Genomic DNA, 13,195 nt, shown 5'->3' with positions numbered 1-13,195 from the left:
TGTCTCTACCAATTGCCCTAGGGAGCAGAGGCTTACCTGTGAATAGCAAAAAGCAAGGCCAGAGCTGCAACTGTCTTCTCCCCGCCTGACAAATTGTCCATAGGCCGGAAACGTTTGCCAGGAGCTACACAATTGTAGTTGATACCATCCAAATAGGGCTCTTCAGGATTCTCGGGGCCCAGGAATGCCTAGGGGAAGAAAAAGGTGGGTGAGGACCTGGAAATGTGAATGGGCATGGTGTGGGAAGAGGAGCAACCAAGAAGGAATGGTAGGAGTTGCTTGCACACGGGCTCCAGTCTACCTGGGCACTGCTGTTTCGGGATAGAGCCTTATAGATCTCATCAATGTTGGTAGCCACAGATTCAAAACAAGCATTGAATCGGTCAAAGCGCTCCTTCTTAATCTGCTCAAATGCCTGCTTGGCCTTCTTTGCTCGCTTTCGTGCTGCCTCAAACTCTGTCAGAAAAAAGAGCAGATGATGACCTCTCAGTGCCATGAGTTTTGCCAGGGTTGAGAACCACACTGCCAGAGTGACCTGTAAGTGAAAATTCTAGTGACAACCTCCAGAGGGAGAGAAATGCTGAAAAGGGCCCTACAGGGATCAGCATTCAGTGAGGTGGCTACCGTGCAGTCTAGGCCTAGAGTAACACAAACATACATTCCTCCATGTACTCATGTACTCTGGCAGTTATCTTGGTGCCATCATTTGCTCCCTAGAAAGCAAGTAGATAACGCCCAATGTTTAGGACACCCAACAATTTTAAGTATAAAAGTATGTAAAGACAGGAGCTGGCATGATATAGCAGTATGGCCTTATCATACCTTCAGTCGTCTGCTCTCCTCTGAAGCCCAGAAGAAATGGCAGTCTTACCATCTGAGGTCTCCTGGAACTTGTCTCGGACACTCTCTAGCTTTTCCATGGCCTTCATGTTGGGGGCAGCAATCCGCTGAAGCACGCTCTGCTGCTCGTTCAGCTTTTGCTGTAGCGTGTTCATCTCTTGCTTGATTTCTTCCTCCGCCTGTGCGTCCTGTAACCCCATACCCAGCAACAGTAAGGAACATGTGACCCTGAATCCTGACTACCCGGGAGATGAATGGAGCTTGGGGGTCTGCTCCTATGTAGAAGGCAAGTTATTCTCCAGCTTCGTATCTTTCACAAAACCTAGCTTGACATAACTGTTCCAACTGTCACTGGAAATTCTAGGTGAATGTGGCTTTCTCACCTATAGTTCTTCCTTCAGATCTTACCAACCTATTTGTCTCTGGAGGAACAGCTGCTAGTAGCCTTCTCTGGCTCTTAGCCCAAGCCATGAGCCAGCACCTTCCTAGGGTAACCTATGCCCGCACAGCTGCTCTGGCTTCCACCTACAGATCCATGATAACTAAGGCATCATATGCTTTTCTCTTAAATCACTGTATTTGAGCAAATTCCACTCAGTTTTGGTTTGGGGCCCCTTATGGCTACTGTAAATGCATATCTGAACTTATGCCTCACTGCCACTTTTAGTTAATAACCACTTAACAGAATATCCACCAAGAGCTGTTCCTGTATTCACAGAATTCAGGAAGCTAACAGAGAAATACAGCTAAGTCAATAACAAGAATAGTACAGGATGAATGTAAAGACAGTGACAAGCAGTGTTGAATCAGTACACAAGAAGGAAACCTGGTTCAGACGCTACAGTTAGGGAAAGCTTCTGGGTGTGTGTATGAGTTAGCCTATAGGATGAAAAGTGGAAGAGGAAAGAGTAGATGTGGTTCTGTGCTCAACTGAGAACATCACAGGCAAGAGCTGAGATGGAGGTTCCTCATAGATTATTCACTGAATTAAAAGCAATTCAAGAATAATCAACTTTAGAAGCCAAAAACTCCCTTTTAAAAGACTCAATATAGCACTACGAATAATTTGTGTGCATACATGATTACATTCTCATGCACTCACAGAAGTGTGCTGGGGAGGCACAAAGAGAAGAAGCTACATAGCCAAGCAAAGCACAGATTATAAAAGGCTTTACAAAACATACATTTTTATTTCCAAGGAGACCAATGTGACTTAAAGAGCAAGGAGGACATAGATATCTTTAGAGTTTAGAAAACCCTTTTAAACAGAAAATAGCATTGACTGTGGAGAATGTCCCGTCCATTGGCTAGATCTGAGTAGGGATTTGATGTTTACTGCACATATATTCCATGTCTGGTGCCATAGTTTGAGCAGGATCCCTGGGCCCAGATCTGCCCATCATAATGTTCTTCTTGTAGGTTTCTAGGACCCTCTGGATCCTTCTATTTCCCCATTCTCCCATGCTTCTCTCACCTAGAGTCCCAATATGATGTCCTCCCTTCTGTCCCACTTTCCTGATAAGTGAAGACTTTCATGGGACGTGCCCCTTGGGCTAGTGTCGTTATAAGTGAGTATATACCATTTGAGTCTTTCTGTTTCTGGGTTAACTCACTCATTATGATCATTTCTAGGGATGGGGAGGCCTGGCAGCACTCAGAGGAAGGATAGCAGGCTACCAAGAAGAGACTTGATACCCTATGAGCATATACAGGGGGAGGAGGTCGCCCTCAGTCACAGTCATAGGGGAGGGGAGTAAGGGGAAAATGGGAGGGAGGGAGGAATGGGAGGATACAAGGGATGGGATAACAATTTAGATGTAATATGAAAATTAATAAAATATATTTTTAAAAATTTTTTGAAAAAAAGAAAAAAAGAAAAAGAAAATAGCATTAACTCCTGGAAATAAAGATTCCAGATAGCGGGCTGGAGAGATGGCTCAGAGGTTAAGAGCACTGCCTGCTCTTCCAGAGGTCCTGAGTTCAATTCCCAGCAACCACATGGTGGCTCACAACCATCTATAATGTGATCTAATGTGCACTGTATTCATAATAAATAAATAAATATTTGAAAAATATTAAAAAAGATTCCAGATAGCTGTGAGCTATCATGTGGGTGCTAGGAACTGAACCTGGATTTACTGTAAGTACAGTAAGTGCTCCTAATTTCTGAGCAATGTCTCTCGCCCTTAAAATTTACATTCTAATAAGCTATAAACTTAAATAAAATATTTATTTCTTTACTTCCAAGACAAGGTTTCTCTGTCTCACAGCCCTGGATGTCCTGGAACTTTTGTAGACAAGGCTAGCCTCAAACAGAGATCTACCTGCCTCTGTCTCCCAAGTGCTGGGATTAAAGTATTACCACACCTGGCAAACTTTAAAGGAAAATCTCAATACTTGTTAAACTGTTCCATGAAATAGAAAGGGAATGAGCATAACCAATTTCATTCTTTGAAGCCAGCATTATCCTAATACCAAAATCAGGTAAGACACAATGACAAAAGAAAACTATAGATCCAGTGTTCCCAATGAACATAGATACAGGAAATTTCAGGAAAATACAAACTGAATTCAAGAACACATCAAGAGCATACATCATGACCAAGTAGGTTACATCCCAAGGATGCAAGGCTAGTTCAACATATACAATCAAGAACTCACAACTATGGCTACCTGCATCGAGCCACACAAGACAGTCCCTGTCAATCAGTGATGGAAGAAAAAGGTACTGGTGCTCATGGGGGTCATCCCTCTTACTGCTTACTGAGTTTCTGACAGAGGTAAAATCATTTTCTCCAGTATGTACCTAGTGCTGAGACCAAGCTCCAACAGGGAGCCCTAAAGCTGTGTTCATTTGGATAGCCCCAGTTAAACTCACCGAGTCACAAAACAAGTAGACATGAACACAAGAAAGAGATTTGTTCTGAAGTGGAGTGGGTAGAATAGAGGCAGTAGAGAGATAGGAGAGCTTATGAGTGGTACATGTGTGAAATTGGCAAACAACATTTAATTAATAAAACATTAATAGTTAAAACATATGCAACACAATAAATGTAATTTACCAAAGTAATATTTTTATTTACTTTAATGTTTTATTAGTTATTCAAGAATTTCATACATATATACAATGTACTTTGATCATATTCACCCCCCTCCTCCCCTAACTCCTCCTAGATCAGTGTGGTTCTCAACCTGTGGGTCACAACCCCTTTGGGAGGTTGAACAACACTTTCATAGGAGTCACCTAAGACCACAGGAAAATGCAGATGTTTACATTATGATTCATACCAGCAGCAAAATTACAGCCATGAAATAGCAACAAAAATAATTTTATGGTTGAGGGTCACCATAACACGAGGCACTAACTGTATTAAAGGGCCACAGCATTAGGAAAAATTGAGAACCACGGTCCTAGGTCTACCTCTATTCCTTCATCCCTCAACTTCCTGTCCTCTTTTTATAAATTTGTTTAAATTTTTTCATGCAGTATGTTGTTCCTATTTTTCCACTACCCCAAGTTATTCCTACCTACCCAACTTCATGTTCTTTCTCAAAAATAAATAAATAAAACTTAAAAACATCAAATGCCACTGAGTCCAATATGTGTTGTCCACATAACAATGAGTATAAGAGCATCCACTGGAACACAGTCCATATTTCAAATTTATGTTTCCTTAAAGAAAGCTAGCTTTCTCCCCCAGAACTTATCAACCATATCAGCTCTTCGTTAGGTGTGAGGGCTTCTGAGCTTCTTCCCCTTTCATGCTAGAATGTGTTTTTTGTTTTTCTCTAAAATTATGTGTATGTACCTGTATATGGGTTTATACACATGAATGCTGGTGCCCAGTGGGGGACAGAGGTGTTGGATCCCCTGGAGTTGGCATTACAGGTGGTTGTGAGCTGCCTGAAATGGGTGCTGGGAATCAAACTCAGGTCCTCGGCAAGAACAATATGTGCTTTTTAACTGCTGTGTCATCTCTCTAAGCTGGCCATGCTAGAATGTTGCCTGGCTTGATCTTATACAAAAGACCCAAAGCTGCTATGTGTGCCTTGTGTGCATGTACATGTGAATGCAGGTACCCAGGGAAGCCAAAAATGTCAGATCTCCCTGCAGCTGAAATTACAGGCCTGTGACCCATCCAACATAGTGATAAAAACAAACTAGTAGTGGCACAAAAACAAACATGCAGACCAAAAGAATGAGACAGAAGACCCAGAAGTAAACTGAGGGCTATGGCTACCTTTTTTGACAAAAACATCAAGAATATGTACTGGAAAATATATCTCTTACCCTAAACAAAAATCATTTCAAAATGATTGAAAAACTCATTTTAAAACCTTAAACTCAGGCTGGGCAGTAGTGGCACATGCCTTTAAAAAACCACCACCTTCACCAACAACCCTCCAACTCTGAAAATGTTACAGGAAAATATAAAGAACACACTTGAAGTTCCAGGTATAAGCAAGAACTTTCTGAACAGGACTGAAATAACATAGAAAAGAGTCCCAAGGACCAATAGATGAGAAATAAAACTAAAAAGTAAAGAAAAATTCCGCATAGCAAGAGAAACCATCAGCAGAACAAACAGCCTACCGGAATGGGAGAAAATCTTTGCCAGTCAAGCCTCAGACAGGGCATTGATATCTAGAATAGAGAAGAATTATAAAAAGCAAAATACCTAAGCTACAATACTGATGGTCAATAAAAGGGTTAATTAACAAACAGATAGTTCTCAGAAGAAGAAACACAAATGGCGAAAAAATATTTCAAAAGGCCTAGAAAGATGGCTCAGTGGATAAGGGCACTTGTTACCAAACCTGAGTTCAAACTCCAGAACCTACAAGGTAAAAGGAGAAAACTGACTCCAGGAGGTTGTCCTCTGACTTCCATACATGTGCCAGTGTACATATGTACATACATACGTATATATGTGTACATACACACACACACACACATTCACTCACTCTCTCTCTCAATGTAAATATATACTTACATATGTATGTATACATATATAAATGTTTATTACTGTTAGCTAGCAGGAAAATGCAAATTAAAACTACTTTGAGATTCCATCTCACCCTTAGTCAGAATGACTATGATCAAGAAAAGTTATAACAACAAGTGCTTGTGAGGCTGTGGGAAAAGAGCAGACACTTATCCACTGCTACTAGGAAAGTAAATATTTGCCATTAAGTAAATCAACATGGCTCTTCAAAAAATTAAAGATAGCCGACATTGATGGGATACACCTTTAATTCCAGTACTTGGGAGGCAGAAGCGAAAGGATCTCCGTGCCTTTGAGGCCAGATTGGTCTACATAGCAAGCCCCAGAAAAGCCAGGGCTGTAGAGAGACTCTGTCTCAAACCACCCCCTCCAAAAATAAACAAAAATCAATAAATATAGAGCTAATATATGACTCAACTATATTATTCTTGAGCACATATTCTACCACAGAGATACTTGCACATTCATGTTTACTGCTGCACTGTTCACAATTGCAGGGAAATGAAACCCGACTAGATGTCCTTCAACAGAGGAACGGGTGATGAAAATGTGGGTATATCAATAACAGAGTTTTACTCAGCTGTTAAGAAAAACGAAATTGTGAGATGTTCGAGAAAATGGATGAAGTGGAAAGAATATTAAATGAGGTGGCCCAGTCTCAAAAAGGCAAAGATTCCATGTTTCCTCTCATTTTAATGGTTGTCTGGGTGTAAATAAGGGGTTGGGAGAGTGGGTAGACTATAAGACTAGATAGGAGACCACAACAAGTGTTGAGAAAAGAAGGGGGGTGAGGGGGAGAGGTAACATGTAATATAAAAGTGAAAAAGAGGCTACTGAGGATGGGAGGGCACAAGGGAGGAAGAAAAGAAGTGGGAGAAAAAACAAAAAAAAAAAACAAACAAATTTTGTTAGGCCAACCTGGTCTACAGAGTGAGCCCAGGACCGCCAAGGCCACACAGAGAAACCCTGTCTCAAAAAACCAAAACGAGAGGGAAAAAAAGGCTACACTGAAAAGTCATAGCCATAATGAACAATAAACGATTTATGGAAAGAATGAAAATAAATCCCATTTGAAGATCTCTACAAACTGCTGGGGAATAGTCTGTAGCATTTAAAGTGAAAATGAAAAGTACATAACAGTTTACTATTATCTAAGAGAGAATATGAATGTAACTGCATGCAAATATATTTGTATTTTAAAACCACAACAAAAGGGTGATGCAAAAACTAATTAAAAAGTGACCCTACTGATGAAGAGAAGGGGACAGAAACAGAAGCCAGAATGCTCTTCATGTACCCTGTTTTATACTTTTGATTTTCGAACCATATGATTCGGCACAGTTATAAAGCAAAACTAAACAGAAATATGAGAAAAGTTAGGTTAAAAAAATTATTAGGGAACAAAATGTTCACAAGATGACAAAGTAATTAATGATAAAGACAAAACTGTTTGCTTAGTAATGAGGAATCTGGCAATTGACCCTTTTACCCTATGGGACTAAACTCAGCATCACTGGTTAATAATGGACAAATCCTGATAGGATGGACCTCATGGTGAAATACAACATAAAAACCATTGCCTCTGCATCCTGAGTGCTGAGATTACAGGTGCGTGCCTTCACACCTGGTTCTAAGCTGAACTATCTTACTGTCTATATTTTCTTACAAGGCTTAGGAAAAAAAGAAAAAGAAAGTACACATATAATATAGGAAAAGACAACAAGAAGAGAGATGAGAGAAAGCAAATATGGTAAAACTGGGTCAGCAAATTGTCTCAGACTAAGCTTGATCCTTAGGAATCACAAGGTAGAAGGAGAGAATTGGCTTCATACATGCACACTCATGCTATGTATAAACCCAATTATTTAAAAAGTTAGAAAAAAAAAAGATTTTCAGTGAGAATAGAGTCTCAAACATAAGCACAATGATGTTAAACTGAAACAATATGAACTCTGTAATAATTTTATTTTTCCTTCAAAATTAAAAAAAAAAAAAATGCATTAGATGGCCCAAATCTACTTAAGAGTTCTAGAAACACTAACTAGTCAGCTGTCCTGAGCACTGAAGTGTCCAGATGGTAGTTACTATATAGTAGCATTTTCCACTGAACAAGAGTCAAGAGCTTCTCAGGGAAATGGCTCATTCCTGGTCTTGTAGGAAATACAGAGGATGAACCTAGACATATCAGGAACTAAGGAAGATGAACAAAGACTACAGAGGCTGTGTCAAGATGACCAAGAAACCAACCCAAATACATTCCCGCTGGCTAAGGACAGAGCACAAAGAATAACCACGACAGACAGAACACACCGTATGTACTTAAACCCATAAACTCACAATGCTAGAGCAACGCAGTGGACAAGAGCTTTGAAAGCCAAGAAAGCAACTCATAACTATGTAAACTGGTGACAAAAGGAGAATCAAACTGCCTTTCCTTTGTAATTGTTGTACCTTAGGGTTACCAAGTGATGAGAAGAAACCTATGCAGCTTGACTAATTAAAAAAAAAAAAGAAATTAAAGAATAAGATGGTCATTTTACAATGAAGAGCAACGAAATAATTTTCCTAGGTACAGATCTCATAAAAAGACCCATAAAGAGACACTAGAGATTTCCAGACAGAAATAATACTACCCCCGAAGAGCAAAATATCTTCCCTACCATTCAGAACCACTGCTGTAAACAATAAGGATTTTTGGAAAATAAGGCCACACACCATTCATTACCACACCTAAAAATATTAACAGTAATTCTACATCAAAACTCAGTATTGAAATTCTTGTTCTATAAGTTACTTCTTAAAAGTTTTCCAAAGCTGAATTCAAATAAGGTGTAACTGCTGGGAATTTCTCTGAAGTTTCACCCTCTAAGCAAGCTAGATGCACACATTTTAATGGGCTGATTGGTTTCTTAGTCTGTATTTTTGCTATTTTCTTTGTTCTACTAGGGACCGACTCAAGGGCACTATATGATTGGTAAGCACTCTATCACTGAGTAATATCCCAAGCTCTCTTTTGCCCCTTGAAACTCCCCATCCAGCTGCTCAGGAGACTGAGATAGGAAAACTGGTTGAGCCTAGGAGCTTGAGGCTAGCCTGAGATAAGATCCTGTCTCAGATATATAATAAATAAAAAGAAAGTTCCGCACAGACTAACCTTGGGCAGTCGAATCTGTTTTATTGGTTCCTCTAGCACCAATGTTTCTCACACATCAGGTCTGGGGTTTCGATCAAAACTGAACTGAAAATATCTTTTTAAAAATACTGTCTGTAGTGGATGAAGAGATGGCTCAGCTGTTAAGAGCACTTGTTGCTCTTGCAGAGGACCTGAATTGTGTTTCCAGCACCCTCATGATATCTTACAACTGTCTATAATTCTAGTGTGAAGGGATCCAATGACCTCTTCTGACCTCCACAGGCAGTGCACATGCAAATGGTATACACACATACAAAGACATAAAATAAATATATCTAAAAAAGATTATGCCTGTTACTGAGTGTATAAATTTTTCTTGTAATTACTCCCTAAATACAGTATACTAACTGTTTACATTGCACTAGGCAGTATAACTAAGTGAGATATAATTTAAAGTATTAGGAAGCCAGCACTTTGGAGGCAGGGACAGGTAGATCTCTGAGTTTGTGGCCAAGGCTACATAGTGAGATCTTGTCTCAAATAAATAAATAATAAAGCATTTGGGAGATTCTGTCTTGGTTATATAAGAATGCTAGAACATTTTATTATGAAGAACGTGAGTTTGGAGGGGGGTTCCTAGAACTAATCTGAGAGCAAGAGAGCATGTGTAAGGATTTATATCATGACAGCAAATAGCTACTAACAGGATACAAGAGGAAGTTACACTTCCACAGTACCACACATTGCTATATTCTCACTGCCAAAACCAAGAACTGAAATCCAATCAAACTCTACATTTATTTACCAGTTTATAGGAAATATGGGTCAGGAAGAACATAAATAATATTACAGAGAAATCCAGAAAATCCTATAGGACTAATGGTTTCTTCCACAAATAAATAGAAGAAAACAAATGAGAGAAAGAGAGAGAGAGAGAGAGAGAGAGAGAGAGAGAGAGAGAGAGAGAAGAGAGGGGGAGAAGAGAGGAGGAGAAGAGAGAGAGAGAGAGAGAGAGAAGAGAGGGAGGGAGAAGAGAGAGAGAGGGAGAAAGGAGAGAGGGAGGAGAGAGAGAGAGAGAGAGAGAGAGAGAGAGAGAGAGAGAGAGAGAAGAGAGGGAGGGAGAAGAGAGAGAGAGGGAGAAAGGAGAGAGGGAGGAGAGAGAAAGGAAAAGTTATAGATTAGCAAGAGACCAATCTTAACACATGGACCACATTTTGTCCTGGTTAGTCTTTTGTCAACTTGACACAGCTAGAGTTATCTTGGAAGAGGAACTTCAATTGAGAAAATGTCACAATTAGATAAGTCTGTAGGCAAGTCTAATGTGGGAGGGCCCAGCACACTTCAAGTGGTGCCACCTACAGCCAGGCAGTGCTGGGTGGCACAAGAAAGCAGGCTGAGCAGGCTGTGATGAGCAAGCCAGGAAGCAGCACTCCTCCATGGCCTCTGCATCAGCTCCTGCCTCTAGGTCCCTGCTCTTCTTTGAGTTCCTTCCTGGGCTTCCCTCAATGATGGAGTGGGACTAGGACAAAACCTAACACACCCTTTCCTCTCCAAGTTGTATTGGTCAGTGCTTTATCACAGCAGTAGAAAAGCAAACAAAAACATTTGAATCCTGACTTGGACGCAGACAATGCAAAAGCATTTACTGAATAATTGAACAAAGCAATGCTTTTTTATTGTGTATGATGTTTTCTTGAGAGCCCACATATTCTGAAGTTACACGCTGAGGTAATTATGAACAGAAAAATGCTTCAAATTCGCTTTAAAACAGTCCCATGGTGGAGATTATAAAAAACAAGATTGACCATATGTTACTAACTACTGAAGATGGGTGACGGGTACCTGATAGTCATTATATCATTTTTCTTACTTCTATATATATTTGAAATTATCCATAAATTAAGAAAAAATCAGATCTCCCTGGACACATGATAAAGAATCGACTATGAAGCAGAAAATATTTTGGAGATTAGTTCCTATAGGAACCTATGTGAAGTGAAAGTGGCCTGCACCAGAGAGATGGTGCAGCAACAGCAAGCAAGCAAACAAGCAAGAGAGAATGCTTAACGTATTTATGAGGCAAAACTGACACAAGTTGGTAATTAATCAATAACACAGCATAAGAGGGAGAAGGAGTCAAGAATGAAACTTAGACCATGTGAGAGGCAGTGAAGGGGAGGAAAAGCTGAAGTTTGATGCACCCTGTGGGGCTACAATGATGAGGTGAGGACAGTTAAGGAGATAATCAGAATGCCAAGGGAGAAGGACAGGACCCGGGCCAGAGCCCTGAGAAGCACCTAAAACCCATCTGTTTGCTGTGAAGGAGTTTGGTTTTTCCCTCTCGGTGTGCACCTGAGCTTAGGCTAACACATACATACATACATACATACATACATACATACATACATACATACACACATACACACACACACACACACACACACACACACACACACACACACACACGTGCACACAACCTGAGGGTCCAAGCAGCCCCTGGCTCAGTCATCCTTTCCCAGTCAGCTCTTTCCTTTGTAGCCAGATTTCATATGCCCCAAACAGGTTAACATTTCTTGGGACAGCTTCAAAGACGCAGATGCCTCCCACCCACAGAGTTCTTACCTTCAGATCCTCACACAGGTCACCGTAGTCAATCTCAATGAGGGCCTCTCGAGCATAGATACTGGATGTTCTCTGGGAACCACTCACTGACTCCTCTCCCTGGGAGCTACCCTGCAATGGTGAGGGGAAGAGGAGCAGACTGGCCATTTGTACCACTCTGGAGATTCGAGGCTCCGCTGAAGCTTTCAATGTCTTTGAGAAAGCGCCTTGCTAGATGGCACTGAAGCAGAGGCCAACAGGAAGGTCCAAACTGAAAAGTGGGCTCTACCTCTCACTGAGTTGCTTTGTTTGTAATGTGAGGACAATGCCCAGCTAGCAGAGCTGTAGTTAAGATTGGGAATGGTTATGTCTGGCCTACAAGTATCTGGAATACTAGTGTTCAACATATTGTACTGAATTACAACTGAAAGGCTACTCAGGAAGGGCTCCTCAGTTACAGTTCTCCACCCCTCACTACCACTCTCACTTCTAATCAATAAAATGCTGTGGCTCCTCTAATGTTGCTCCTTTCCCTCCACCTAAACTTCCTTACCTCTGCATTGCTGAGTCCCCTACCCAACCCTCTTCTGGCCAACCTCCCTCACTGCAGCTAAGCTATCCCTCTCCTCATGTCCTCCAGTTTCCCATCTTCCTCTGCTCTTAACTAATGTCCTTCAATTCTCACTTCTACCAATGCCCAGTAACTTCTGGAGCTGAGAGCTCAAGTCCTTAAGATTAACGATTCGCTTCTTTGTCTTCCTGACCACTCACTAACTTACAGCTCTCCTCTCAAGTCAACATCCCTCTCATACTAAACCCTGACCTCACTATCTCCACCTTACCACATATCTTCTGTGTCCACCTTTATGTTCCTCACAATTCTCTGCCTGTGGTCCTATCTGTTGCCTGTTCTTCCTGGCCATTTTGAATGTCCCATTACTGGTTAGCTAGCCACAGATCACTCCTATCACCCACCGTAATACTCACTTCTTCCTGACTAATATCATCCATGGTGCCCTTTGACAGTGGTAATTTGATGTCCTGCATTTTACAGGCCTGTAGCAGGTTGTGGCGGTCACTGCGCTTCTGTTCAAGTTTGGTCTCAATGGCTGTCACTTCCTTCTGTAAATGAGTCATTTCCCTAAAAAGGTCCAAGTAGCTTAGTTAAGACCCAAATCTGGGCCAGGCATAATGGTACATGCCTTTAATCACAGTAGTCCAGAGGCAGAGGCAGGTGGATCACTGTGAGTTTGAGGCCAGACTGGTCTACAAAGTGAGTCCAGGACAGGCAAGGCTACACAGAGAAACCCTGTCTGGAAAAACAAAAAACAAACGAACAAACGAACAAACAAACAAAACCCAAATCTGGCAGGCTGCCTGCTTTACCTACTTCCACCCATCCCAAACAGGAGTCTACTCACTTGTTGGCACCCCCAAGCTTCTTGCGAATCTCTTCCATCTCATGATTCTTGTCATTCACTTCTGACTTTTTGGCCAGGTGCTGATTCTTAAGGTCTTGCAGCTGAGCCATGGTCTCATCTATTATCTTCATGTGTCTTTGTTCTTCCTGTTCCCAGCAGGGGAATAGGGCAAGAAGTGAATATTCCCCCTTGGA

The 13,195-nt window shown here is 41.1% G+C and overlaps 2 protein-coding genes across 5 annotated transcripts in view; one reads left to right on the top strand and one right to left on the bottom strand.

Annotated features, from left to right (window-relative positions):
- Shroom2 (shroom family member 2) overlaps window positions 1-13,195 on the top strand; it is a 1,329,704-nt gene that overhangs the window by 605,678 nt on the left and 710,831 nt on the right. The gene's annotated exons all lie outside the window — the stretch shown is intronic.
- The window catches only part of Smc1a (structural maintenance of chromosomes 1A), a 58,148-nt gene that overhangs the window by 15,242 nt on the left and 29,711 nt on the right, over window positions 1-13,195 (bottom strand). For all 4 annotated transcript variants that reach the window (XM_051142113.1, XM_051142112.1, XM_051142115.1 and 1 more), the window contains exons 17-22: window positions 13,002-13,147; window positions 12,568-12,721; window positions 11,602-11,712; window positions 872-1,028; window positions 302-456; window positions 37-188 (exon numbers count right to left, since the gene is read on the bottom strand). In XM_051142113.1, coding sequence (XP_050998070.1) covers window positions 37-188; window positions 302-456; window positions 872-1,028; window positions 11,602-11,712; window positions 12,568-12,721; window positions 13,002-13,147 — 875 coding nt within the window. The remainder of the gene's footprint in view (window positions 1-36; window positions 189-301; window positions 457-871; window positions 1,029-11,601; window positions 11,713-12,567; window positions 12,722-13,001; window positions 13,148-13,195) is intronic.

The sequence above is a fragment of the Acomys russatus genome, chromosome X (genome assembly GCF_903995435.1).
Source record: "Acomys russatus chromosome X, mAcoRus1.1, whole genome shotgun sequence".
Classification (NCBI taxonomy): Eukaryota; Metazoa; Chordata; class Mammalia; order Rodentia; family Muridae; genus Acomys; species Acomys russatus.
The sequence above is the reverse complement of the archived record's forward strand: the minus strand, read 5'-3'. Positions and strand labels throughout refer to the sequence as shown.